The sequence below is a fragment of the Diadema setosum genome, chromosome 19 (genome assembly GCF_964275005.1).
Source record: "Diadema setosum chromosome 19, eeDiaSeto1, whole genome shotgun sequence".
NCBI lineage: Eukaryota > Metazoa > Echinodermata > Echinoidea > Diadematoida > Diadematidae > Diadema > Diadema setosum.
The window spans coordinates 27,059,112-27,073,253 of record NC_092703.1 but is presented as its reverse complement, the minus strand read 5'-3'; the positions used below and the strand labels follow the sequence as shown (position 1 = coordinate 27,073,253).

Sequence of the window (14,142 nt, the reverse complement as noted above, 5' to 3'; positions counted from 1 at the left end):
TGTAGCATTAAGGACGGACGACGGATGGACAACAGACAGACGGATGGACAGACAGATGTGCAAGGAATCCCTTTTTAGTCTCCCCTCACCTCCGGTGGGCTCCACAAAAACTGACTTTTTATTCATAATTTATCTAAATATTCTCAGTTTAATCCTGAGCAAGTGAAAGGGTAAGTATTAGAAACTCACCTGATTGGTATCTATGCGTTGGAGTTGCGCCTTACCACCATGATTTCTTTGATGCCTAGCGGGGCTTAATAGACATGCCGACTTGTTTCCTCAGAGTGTCCAAGGTGCTTGAAAGTGTATTGAAAGTGTAATCTCCTTCAACCTTTTCACACATGTTAACTAGATCATAACAGCCAGAGATATGGTAATTTGTCCCACTTGTTGGTAAGAGATATTTGTCGTCTCTTCAGATGCAGTTGAGCGAATGTTCTCATCAATCAGCATGTCTAATGCCTCATGTGTGTCTCTTGGAAAGGGGGGGGGGGGGAGGGCACAATGTGCGTCCCTTTTCTTGTCTGATACCCCACGTGCAAGTGCTGTGCAAAAACCTCATCGACTGGATCCAAATTGTCTAGTTGCTGTCTGTCAAGTCATGCTCCTGCTTTCGCATCCTGGCAGCATTTCATGCACAGATGGCTGGGCTCCCCTCCTGGTCTCACATTGGATAAAGTCAGTCGTGCCACTACACAGTTGCAAAGTTTGACAAAGTAAAGCTTGTCAATGAATGCAAACTGGTTTTCAATAAGCTCATCGATTCAGCAAGTTGTGTACTCTCTGAGGACCTTTATGTCTGATTTCAGAGGCTGGCCACTAGGCCTACTCAACATTTCCTCTCTATTCCAGTTGAGTTGATACGTGGCATTGCCAAAGACACTTGTCTGTTGCCTTGCAAGTCCATGATAGCTGTGGACTTGTCTAACTGCTCTGCCTCTGGGTCTTAGTTATCCATGAAAAACAAAGCTATGAGGATCTTGCTAGATGATTTTAGCAATTAAAAGAAACCCATCTTAAGGCCTGCCTTGATGCTAACACCTTCACTACCCTTTTCACTCTCTGTGAACTTCTCTACAGCCTCTTCAAGGTGCCTAAGGTTTGATGACACATTCTGGGCATTTACTGGTAAAGGTCCAAGTTTCTCCTGAGCATCCTTCATGGAGAGGTAGAGCCCTGCCAGCCACCTCATGTCAGTCATGACTGAATTTCTCACATCTTGTTCATCTTCTTTATTTGCTTTGTCCACAGTCTCCGTCCAATGTCTCCAAGGACAGCATCTTGCTGACATCATATGCCAACCTCATCTTTCCTGAATTACCCAACATTTCACCGACAAACTGGGCATCTGCATGTTAGACCACTTTAAGAAGGGATGCTGGAATGTTCAGCTAGGACAGCTGGAATTTGATGACTTTTCACACACGCGCTTATGTCTCTTCATGTAGCTCACAGCATAAACACCAGAGCATAATCCACAGATGAGAACAGCCGTGTTCTGTGAGGATACCCTTTCCCTCTCACACAATGAATCACCATCTCTCACATTCTGTTTATACACTTCCAAGGTCCCTTCTTTCTTAATGCGATTAAATTCTTCCATTCTTTGTTTCTTTGAGAGATGAAGGGCGTTTCTCACTCTCTCTTCATCTTTGTGTTTCTTGATAAGATGATCTGATAATTTTGACTTGAACTGACTGCAATAGATACAATATCTGTATGGCTTCTTGTAGGCTGTTTTCTTATCACCACATGGTTCTTGTTCTGAAGAAGTTTCTGCTGTGAAACTACTGACTGTACAAGATTTACCATACAATGCTTTCTCTTCATTGCTGACTTCTGACTCTTTGCGAGTTGTTAGTGAATCTGCTAAAGAGAAATCATCACTCCTTTCATCATGTAAACCAGAATCCGATGGAGTATAGCTTGGGCCACTGCTATCATCCTCTCCATCATGGTTATATCTCGGAACATTTAACCGCCTCCTTTTGGGTACAGAAAGTGCATATGAATCATCCTCTTCACTGTCACCAGCAGACAAAACACTAGAATCACTATACGTGTTCACCAACAAAGATTCTTCTTGTGACTGGCAAGAAATTTGAAGAGTATGAGATACTGCTGAAGGCTCCTCCAACTGGCAAGACTGAGGGATAGTGAAAGATACCGCTGAAGATTCCTTTGACTGGCAAGATCCAGGAAGAGTAGGAGATCGAGCTGAAGAGGCACCCTTTGACTGGTCAGCTGACTACGGCAGAGTAGTGAGATAAGAAGAGTAAAATCATACACTGGTTGTGTTATGTGCAATACGAGGCACTTATAACATTGGCACCACATTATGTTGAAATTGTCATAGGTGATAGAATCCCAATATATACAGATATATATTTTACATATATATACACTCATATAAATACACATACAGCTTGTATATATTTTTTTCTTTCCATACAAATATATATATATGGAAAGAAAAAAAGAGGGCCTGATGCAATAAAATCATTTGTACGAAGTGTAGAGGGAGATTAAGGAGATGAAGACTGAACACAAGGAGCAGAGGGGAGGCAATAAAGAAAAGAGAGCAAGAGGAAAAGAGAGATTACCATAGAGAATGATTCATTTGATATTTCCAGCATAAATAGAAATAGGTTATATTCTGCTATTATATGGTCAAAGAGTGAAGTAATAAGCATGCAAAAAATTCCATGGGAGAGATGTAAACATTGCATTATAGACTTGGGCTTAAAAAAATAAACAAAAACATAAAGTTCTAGAATCCTGGAAGTATACTTTGCAGATCAACACTATGGTGTTAATACATGACGAGGAAAAAGACTTTTACTAAGGTTGTTCAAAAACGACTGAGCATTCCACTCCCGTCAGTCTACATTTATAATAGGGTTAAATTACAACCTCCTGAGGATTCATGTGTTTCCCAGAGTTACCTACGGTAACCGTAACAATGGATGATTAATGTCACTCCAATAAAAGAACAGATTTTGGTATTTCTGTAGTAGAACAATATATATACTGGTCAAAATGGATACAACTGGTTTCACAAAGGACATGCATTATTGTACAACATATTCTTTAGTTGGAAGCAGGGAAAACACAAATATATTCACAAGGGCCCATTCAAGCATGACCTTCGACCTGTGCCTATTATCTATTGACTATAAGGACCTAGTGTCTATCTCTACAACTTGTACGAGACCTCTACCTAGACAGACTAGATCTAGGGCCTATTATAGATAGGTCTACATCATAGGTCTTTCTGAGCAGACACAGAACTATATCCTAGCCTTTATTGCTTCAGGTATCTAGGGCCTAGACCTACTAGAAGTTAGTGACACTGATAGTAAAAGACTCTTAATAGCAATTACAAAGCTAAGGCCAAAGTACTACCAGTAACTTAGCCTCTAGAGTCTAGTAGGCCCTAGCACTGTAATAAGTAGACTACTAGTAGTTAGTACAAACTACACGAGGTCTAGTACTAGATCACAGTCCAGCTAGAAATGTTTAAGAAGATAGATTCTAATCTAGGTAGAATTCTAGATCTACTGTAGCACCTAGTAAAAGATGGTTTAGAGATGTAGGGTCTGACTAACATGTTAGCTAGGGAAGGTACTGGTAGGCCTAAAGGTTTGTTGTACCAGTAGACTGTATGGGGCCTAGCCAGGCGGGTGCACGTCACGAGACCGACACCCACGAGTCATACAGCCCACGAGTCATACAGCCCACAAGTTATACAGCTCACAAGTCATACAGCCCACGAGTCATACAGCTCACAAGTCATACAGCCCACCAGTTATACAGCCCACGAGTTCGACACTGAGTAAATAAAGCCCACGAGTTCGACATCAAGTAAAATAAGCCCAGGAGTTATACGGCCCACGAGACCGACACTACGCACAAAAGGCTCATGAGACCGACAGTAAGCAAACAAAGCCCACGAGACCGACACTACACTTAAAAGGTCCACGAGACCGACGCTACGCATACAAGGCTCACGAGACCGACATTACGCAAAAGAGGTTCACCAGACCGACACTAAGCAAAGAAGGCCCACGAGACCGACAGGATGAACAGCGCCACCTATAGACCAATAAAGTTTATAGGGTGTCCTGATAATAGCATAGGAAGATATGAGAGATGGAAAAGAAGGGTTGCCATCTCCGGCAGGGTGTTACCCCATCGGTTGCCCCCCCCCCCCCCCCCCGAAATGATCAGGATCTTTAATTGTGTTTGCATGGGTGTGTGTTTGTGAAAAAAAATGAACAAAGTACAGTAAAAGTGTGTAACAGATCTTTCCACAATACACCTGCGAGGGTGTTGATTCAGTATTAATTGAAAATAAAAAATAACGTAATCGTCTATGAAGGTAGCGTTAGGAAATCGGTTAAAACCAGATGCATCCATGAAAACAGCTATTGTATTTCACGATGAAATGTACTGTTCGGAGGAGAATAACACAAGCCACGAAACTGAGGTGAATCCCTGCGATATAAAACGTTTTAATCAGTAGAATTGCATTATAGTTACAGATAAAATTACAAATAGATCTTACTGCAAAACGTCAAAGCAGGAGGGTAGAATATCTAAAATAGAATAAGTAACTAGTGAATCGGTAAAGAGAAGAGGTAAAATTTATTTCTTGTCCATCTTCTAGCTAAAAACTGGGAAAGCCTATTAGAAATAGCACTATGGCATTATCAAAGCTCTAAAATTAATCCATACATCGTTATTGTCCTCTTTTAAATTCATTTGTGCTTTTTGTCTCTTTTTTGGGGGGATGAAGGATACTAATTCTTCTATTTTTTTTTTGGGGGGGGGGGGGGGTGGGGGCATGAAGAATACAATTCAATTTTTCTACTTGATAACAATGTCGCTCCCTGACACACTTGCCCCCCTCCTCAGAAGTATGTAGAAATACATATTTGATGACGTTCATAATTATGTAGATGGTCACCATCTTTCAATTGATAGCGTTACGAAATTACACCCGCCAGTATGTTATTTTTCCGTTCATGGAACACCCTGTACAGGTGATTGACATGTAGATGGCGCTGTTTATCCTGTCGGTCTCGTGGGCCTTCTTTGCCTACTGTCGGTCTCGTGGGCTTTCTTTGCTTAGTGTCGGTCTCGTGAGTCTTTTTAGCTTAGTGTCGGTCTCGTGGGCCTTTTTTGCCTACTGTCGGTCTCGTGGGCTTTCTTTGCTTATTGTCGGCCTCATGAGCCTTTATTGCTTAGTGTCGGTCTCGTGGGCCATGTTTGCTTAGTGTCGGTCTCATGAGCCTTTTGTGCGTAGTGTCGAACTCATGGGCTGTATGACTCCTGAGCCGTATAACTCGTGGGCTGTATGACTCATGGACCTATTATTGATGTCGGTCTCGTGGACCGTATGACTCGGGGGTGTCGGTCTCGTGGGATGCCCCCAGCCAGGCCATAGTCATGATGTAGAATTAGAACATTTCTACCATTTTTGGAACTCTATCCTATAGTAAGATCTAGGCTATGTTGTATTTTTTTTCTTCATACTAGTACTCTATTCTTAGACCAGCTAGACCGAGGCTCAAGGTCTAGACCTAGGCCGACTGAAATACCTGAATTATGCCTAGGCCTAGGCTACCTGAATTAGAATTCAAGTCCTACTTAAATGTATGATGACGCCCAGTCAGTATGTAGGATCTAAGTCAAAAACTTGCAATGTAGGAGTTATACTAGCAAGGACCTAATGTTAAAGGGCCATTCTAAGATCCAGTCCTAAACTACCGTAAGCCTGAAGAGTTCAATGGGATGTATCCACAGGGTTCTCAATCTTATGCAACCCGGATTCAATATTTCATGATTGTGTTCCCAATCATCATTGAGCTTTGACTTGAAGGCAATAATTGATTTTGCCTACTGATAGTATCAGGACAAACTTAAGGCTACTCCAAGAATTCACAGTTCTCTGATTGAAAGACGGTAACCTGTTAGGTACTACTTGTGTTACACCTTCCTTTAAATACATGTTACAATTCAAACTTATGACCATGCGTAACTTGCTCACTGGTAACAAAGAGAACAGCTCAATCAAAAATCTTCAAAATCATGCAAACTCTTGAAGACATGAATCATATCTACACGTTCATGTCTTGATCTAGACATCCATGATCTAGATCAATACTCGTAAGGATGAAATCCCCCAAAATTTGAGTCTCTCCAAATGTGACAATGATTGAACAGAATCAGATACCTAGTTAGTATCTACACAAGAATCAGATACCTAGTTAGTATCTGATCAGTCCTCTGAACCGATTCTAGCTTTTTTTGCACCATTCTTTGCAAGTTCATTCCAGATACGTCATCGAAAACCCTGCAGGATTAGATCTAATGGTCTAAAGACACAAAATAAAACACGAAACAATACAAAATACAGTCAACCTCGCTTACCTTGATGTCGGATTAGCTGAATATCACTTAAATAGCTTGGAGGCAAAATGAAAGTCCCAATTTTTCCTGTGGAGTTTCCGTGCGTTATAAAACTTGCGCAGCTCAAAAGACTTACTCGAAGTTTGGTTTCCTCGAAGGGAAATCAAATGTCCCGATCTAAATTAACTTAAGCTGTTTTTCCTAGCATGTTGCTCAAAGCGAAAGTAAAACATCACTAAGCATTGCGCGTGGACAGCGAAGACATGTCACAAAACTTTTCACACTCGATTGTAAATAGTCTGAGACCAGATCAATCGTGCGCCCAAAGCAATACACAGCTGGCAAGATTGTGATAGTCATGCTGTGTACGCGTATTCTTTACCGTCGTGGTGCACCTGCATAGGTGTTGACAGTTATATCTTTGGCATTAATCACAGTCTAATGCCCAAACATCAATCTCCTGCATAGTGCTTTTCTAACTTTTTTCCCCTCACAAAGTTTGTCTCATTACTATTCTCTCCTGAGAATGTAAGCATTGAATACTTTTTTCCCCATGCGATTATGAAAATATTGTGGTATATGATTTGGAAGTAGGCCTAGCATAATAAAGAATAGATACAATTTAACAACAGTTTATTCAAATAAATTCAGATGTTTCTGAAGGATATGCTGTAAGATTTTTCAGGCAATTATTATTTACTTTATTCCTGTTTTGACTTGTATCTTATTTGAGTTTTCCGTAATTTAAATTTTTCCCCTTTTCAAGCACGATTGTATGTGATTGAATGTGATTCCTGTGTAACTGTCTGCTTAGTAAATCTAGTTTGTGTTTTGACAGGTTTCCCCACATGACGTGTACATGTACGTATGTCTATAAGGCAAATGCATACACAGTATACTGTAGACACACCACATTCAAACCCAGATGCAAATGTACATTCAGCACGCATGTCCTGTAACTCATGCACTTGATTGCAAACTGGTATTTTCTTTTTGTTTTTATGGTGATAGGTGATTCAATTGTCCACCAGAAAATAGTGTTGAAAGAATTCATTAGAGTTTAGAGTTTTATCTAAGGGTGCGTTCGAGTGCTCTAGAGTGAACCAAAGCGGACTGATTTAACCAAAGCGTACCGTACCGAACTATGCCAGTTTTGGAGCGTTTGAGAGCTCTTTGGAGAAAGCGTACCTCACGAGTTATTTTTAGAATAGGTCATGCTTGTTTGTAGCAAGAATGTCATCCACCTGGCGCTTGAACTCCTTACAGCTGTCCCGAGCAAAGAGAATGATGTCTTTGCATTGTGACGTATGCGCATGATACGCGCATGCTTTACAACAAGTTTTTGGTACGCTTTGGTACGCTTTTGGAGCACATTGGGAAGTGGTCTACTTTTGGCTCGGTTAAGTAGGGTACGGTACACTTTAGGAGCGTTCGAGCACTCCTCTGGCGCAGGTACGGTATGGTACAGTTCGCTTTAGGAGAGCGCTCGAACGCACCCTTAGTCGCTTCAATTCCAATTGACAAGCATGCAAAACATGGTAGGCACTACAGCAGATACCATGTTGAACATCGATAAAAGTCAGATAAGTCGAAGAAAATTTGACGTACGCGGACCCGAGTTCGTGTACCTTGAATCATTTTCTTCAGTCCGACTAATTCGAGGTATGCGAGGTTGACTGCACTTACATGATATCTCACTCTGACCATACGTTATGCCCCTAAATGTGACTCTGATTATTAGAAGCTGTGTAATGCAATACGCAATGGATCCTGTATTGTACAGCTTGCATGTAGATCATTGCCATATGTACATGTACATGTATGTCCACATGCATATATGCAGGGCTCCACACTAACTTTTATTTTTGGTGGCCCAAAGGCAAACATCCGACCTTTTTGGTGGCCCGATCAGGCCACCAAATTCTTCACTGTTAGTGTCGAGCCCTGCTATATGAATGGGGAAAGTCCCACCTCGAAAGAGGTTTGGTTTTGAGGGGGTGTTTTTCAAGGATTTCTTCTTAAACTATAAAGCACGCCATAATTCAAAACCAGATTAGCACAAAATGGGTCTTATACCACTAAGTTCTATATGTCAATTAGATAATGCAAACATATTATGATTTTTTTTTTTAAGAAAAAGCAGATAATACCTACATTCCCCCAGTGACCCGTATTTCACATACCTTCAATATACAGCCATATTTCCCCCCCCCCCCCTTCAGATCTCAGCTGCCGATCACGCGATCACCGCAAAATTTGGCCTGAACATAGAGCCGGATGTTAAATGGTCATACAATCGAAAAAATTTTATTTTTTATTCTTAGTAAATCAATTATGCCAATTTACGCATGAAATCATGTTTTCACCTATAACTCCATTAAAATGACTGAAGGATTGTTACATTTTTGTGTCAGAGTTCCTCAAGACACATCCAACAATTTTCTTGAAAAAAAAATAGCAAATTGAAATCATTTTCTTTTGTTTTTTATTGTTTTGTTAATTTCTTATGTATTTCATCGGATGGTTTTTTCGCCCTTTTGTTTTCTGATGTTTTTTTTCCAAAATTTGTTGCAGGCACTTTTTCAAGCTTATCTACATTAGAATTGATTAATTACAATGGTTAAAAGTTGAAATAATCAAATTTATATCAATTTAACAAAAAAAAAGAGACAATTTGTATTGGATTTGCACACGATATCGTGAATTTGAGCGGTTTTCGGGTTGACAAGCATATGCAAAACATTACGTAACTTCAGAACGGTGTACCCGGACGTCGCAAATTTGGTCTCAAAATATGTGGGAGACTTCATTGAAAAAAAATCATGAAACGATGCGGCAAAATCTTTGCACGTTGTGGAATCATGGCGCGAAATGTCGAGGGGGAGTCAATTTGACCCCCCCCCCCCCCCCCAGTTGGAGTAGGGTTAATTGGATTGATGGTTCAGTCCTCAATCTACACATACTACGCCATCTGTCTTCTACTGTGGAGTAGTCTTGATGCAGCAAATCAAAAATCCTTAAGGGGAATAAAGAAATTCTCCTGTAGAAAGAGTTCCCCTTAAGATACCTCGTTTTTCCCGTACAGGATAAAATAACTGACTTTGCTGTTTTCATGATAGGTACACCCAAAGGAACAATATCCACCAACTTTTGTCTGTGACCCGCTTCAGCTGATTAAATGCCTTTTTTGGGGCCCCTTTTTATGGCCCCTATCCTAACGGTACAGGAAGTGACTTGCCAGCAATTCATTTTGTTGACCCTTGGCCACATCCTAATATGATGAGATATCAAACTGTGACCCTTTTCAGCCGCTGAGTAAATCTTCTGGGCCCCCAGTCTAATTGTAGTTTGCATTCATACTATGGCCTACAAGTTTTCTCAGTTAGCATCAGGTCTGCTGTGGCAATTTTTTCTTTTTTTTGACAGCTCAACCATATTCTGACGGGGGGGGGGGGGGGGGTTCAAATTGACCCCTCCCTCAACATTTTGCGCTACGATTCCGCAACGCACAAAGATTTTGTCGTTGAAGTCTCCCGCATATTTTGAGACCAAATTTGCGACGTCCGGGTACACCGTTCTGAAGTTACGTCATGTTTTGCATATGCATGTCAACCTGAAAACCGCTTAAATTCATGATATCGTGTGCAAATCCAATGCAAACTGTGTTTTTTTGTTAAATTGATATAAATATAGATTATTCAATTTTCAACCATTGAAATTAATCAATTCTAATGTAGATAAGCTTGAAAAAGTGCCTGCAACAAATTTTTGCCAAAAAAAAAAACATTAGAAAAAAAACATTGAAAAAACACTGAAATACAGAAGAATTTAACAAAACAATTAAAAACAAAAGAAACTAATAATGATAGTGCTATTTTTTGCATGAAAATTGTTGGATGTGTCTCGAGGAAATCTGACACAAAAATTTAGCAATTCTTCAGTCTTTTTAATGGAATTTTAGGTGAAATATGATTTTAAGCATAAATTTGCATAATTAATTCACTAAAGATAGAAAGCCAATATTTTTATATTGTATACGACCATGTAAACTTGTACGATGTAGTTGACATCCAGCTCTATCTTCAGGCAAAATTTTGCGGCGATCGTGCAATCGGCGGCCGAGATCTGAACAGGGGTCAAATTGACCCCACAGTAAAAACTTGGTCTCAAATAGCCCAGCTAAAATAGGGTTAAAAATCAGACACAGCATTCCAGGCAATCATGGCCTGTCACGTCTGCTTTTTCCCATCCCATCGACGCGTAGTCTACACTTCCATCCCATTTTGTCCATGGTGGTCTGAAATGTGACTGCTGTGACCGCCAGGAGCATGGTGTAAAGGCAGCATAAGTACTGTTTCTCTTACACGCACAGTATGGTGAGAGTGATGGCCAAGTATGTACAATGGAAGTTATGCTCTTACATACACAGTTATGTGAGGAGATTGATAGCCAAGTATGAATGATGAAAGCATGCACACACAGCATCTGAAGTTCCTCACACGCCTGTGAATGCAGTAGCAAATATTCAATGGATTGCATTTAAGGCCAAACAAGAGACTGTACAATGTACTTACATGCTGCTGTTTTTGCTGCTTATGTCGGGAGACTTTCGAAGCTGGTGTCTGAATTCCACAGCTGAGCTTATTGACGAGATCCTCTGCTTCCTTTCTCACAGCATCACCATACTTTGCGTACGTCCAGATCTGGTGGTAAAAAGGGTATCTATTAAATCCCTGCTGTTCAAAACATCGGGCCATATATACTGTACAACCTTGTACGTGCATATGAGTTGCATAAACATACTCAAATAGTGGCGCATAAACAGAAAGAACAGAATCAACAGGGGAAAGTATCCCCCCAAAATAGGATGATATACATTTAGTCAGTTCTAGCATGCCTTGAGGTGGAGAAGAAGATCCCCAAAAATCACCAAGTACATGTACGTACACGATGTCTATAGCATATGGAGGTGGGGGTACATGTATGCCCCTGTATGCCCCAGACCCCCTGAGGGATGCCTCCTTATTCATGCCACATACTGTACATACTACCAGACAGTACACTGTATCATCCCCTAATAATGAGTCTTGCCAAGGTTTGTCACAATCAGACTACAGGTTTTCATGAAAAGGGAAAAGGTATTACAAAACAATATCGTATTTTGTACTTTGAACCAACCAGGGTTGAGGTAGCCATCATGGTCTAAATTTTGGTCACTAGAAATCACAGTTTAGGAGGAGATGGTATTGAGATGGTCTTGGAAATGAAGTATCTTTCTCATTCTCTGTGGGGGCAGATCTTGTTCCTCATTTCAGACTTAAAGCTCTTGAATATGTGACCCAGGGGACATTTTACAAGTGCAAGAAAAGAAGTACAGATGCACATTTATAATTATATACTAATGTCAGAGCTTTGTTAATTCATTCTTCAAACTGCTATTGTGATAAATTCATTGTGGTGTAAACATGCTATTGCTGAAGACAAGATATATGCCATGGGAAACTTTGGAAGAATTACCTTCTTGATGGCTTCTACAAAAGTCTTATGCCGCTTCAATGTTATACACCTGGTACGCCTCTTCTGCATTACAGGGAAAAACAAGATAAAAACAGATGAAAATTACACAATAAATACTGTAAAATGAGGAATGTTTGCGTCCATTTTAATTTCACGAATTTCGCGAGCGCCAACATTCGCGAAATTAAAATGCACACAAAAGTTCTTTTCTACACAATATGCACTGGATGCCAGTGGCAATTAGCAAATATTTCTTGCTGCGAAAAAGGCCGTCGGCTCCAATTCGCGAAATTTTCATGACGCGATATACCATGTTTTTTACAGTACCAAGTATTGCAAGGACCTTGAATTCGTAATGCATTTATGGAACATGAAACTCTTACAGTCTGCAGCAATATTTTCTTCCTAAAACCAATTTGGGACAAAATCTCTACTTCACAATCGAAAGTGTCAGAGACAATTACTTTCACCCAGTCATCTCTGTTTTTTATATCCCAGATACATCAAGACATGTTTCTCCCTCACAAAGATCATAATGGTACAGTGGGTGACATTAATCATTAAGTACAGCAGAGTTCTTTCAACGCTAATTATATTTTTCTTTTTTTGACAAGAAATGAATTCATACATTACACGATGTCTTCAATGAGTATATGCAGGAACAATTGGTATTTCACTTGTGTATCACAGGTACAATATATGTTCTCTTTGTGTGACATATGAAACTTGTGATACCTCATTATTTCGCCAATGAACCTTTATGATCAAACATTTCAATGTTCATATTTCGGCCAATGTTTTTGATGGTATGCTAGTTGGATTTGATCACTGATGGTTAACACAAGGCAAGTGCAAAATTGTGTCTTGCCCATTCGCGTACAAGAAATTATTATTTTTCTAACTCCCAGAAGTTCATTGACTCGGCTATGACCTTTGACCTTGTGGTGACCTTCAACTCCCCAAGGGACATTTACCATCCAAGTTTGGTCACAAACAGACAAAGGGATCAAAAGTTATGAGCCATAATCAAAACGTGCCATAAAAAGTCAACATTGGGCCCTAAAAATTTGTTGACACCTGTCTGTGACCTTTGACCTTGTGATGACCTTCACCTCCCCAAGGGACATCTACCATCCAAGTTTGGTCACAAAGGGACAAACGGGATCAAAAGTTATGAGTCTTAATCAAAACGTGCCACAAAAATTTAACATTGGGCCCTAAAAGTTCGTTGACCCCTGTATGTGACCTTTGACCTTGTGATGACCTTCACCTCCCCAAGGGACATCTACCATCCAAGTTGGGTCACAAACAGACCAAGGGATCAAAAGTTATGAGCCATAATTGAAACGCGCCATAAAAACTTAACATTGGGCCCTAAAAGTTTGTTGACCCATGTCTGTGACAGTCTTGCGAGTAAACTTTAACGTATGACCTCACATGACCTTTGACCTTATCATGTGACCTCTCACGGCACCATAACATGAAGGTACCCCCAGTGCATCCATCACCCAAGTTTGATTGCCATTGTAGCAACATGTGTCGAGTTACGTGTGATAAGAGTCTTGCAAGTAAACTTTAACGTATGACCTCAAATTACCTTTGACCTTATCCTGTGACCTCTAACGGCACAATAACATGAAGGTACCCCCAGTGCATATATGACCCAAGTTAGGTTGTAATCCAAGCTACTTATGTGAAGTTATTTGTCAAAAGAGAGTCTTGCAGGTAAACTTTAACATAGAAAAGAGAGTCTTCCACATACTCTTTAATATATGACCTCAAATGACCTTTGGCATCATCACATGACTTCAGACAACACCATAACATGAAGATACCCCTAGTGCTTCTATCATCCAAGTGTGGCTGCCATTGCTGTAACAGTTGCCAAGTTATGCATCATAAGAGAGTCTTACAGGTAAACTTTAACATTTGTGATGGACGACGGACGGACGACGGACGGACGGACGACGAAAGAACGACGAACGGACGCCATTTGGATCCCTTAGTCTCGCCTTCACCTCCTGTGGGCGAGACAAAAACTGTATATCCAGTAGTAATATCAGGAAACGTACTGCATCAAAATAAAGATATGTTAAACTGTATGTGTGAGTGTGTTAATGACGGGATTAGGGATAAACTCACCGGCTTTCCCACAGCAAGAGATTGCTTGAGGCTTGAAAGGAGCTTTAACATCATAGCTTCAGTTTCTGT

At 40.4% G+C, this 14,142-nt stretch overlaps 1 protein-coding gene and 1 pseudogene across 1 annotated transcript in view; both read right to left on the bottom strand.

Annotated features, from left to right (window-relative positions):
• LOC140242389 (uncharacterized) overlaps positions 1-14,142 on the bottom strand; it is a 200,169-nt gene that overhangs the window by 53,717 nt on the left and 132,310 nt on the right. Inside the window, exons 7-9 of the mRNA XM_072322125.1 lie at positions 14,074-14,138; positions 11,932-11,994; positions 10,989-11,117 (exon numbers count right to left, since the gene is read on the bottom strand). Coding sequence (XP_072178226.1) covers positions 10,989-11,117; positions 11,932-11,994; positions 14,074-14,138 — 257 coding nt within the window. The remainder of the gene's footprint in view (positions 1-10,988; positions 11,118-11,931; positions 11,995-14,073; positions 14,139-14,142) is intronic.
• Positions 765-10,744, bottom strand: LOC140242851 (uncharacterized; annotated as a pseudogene).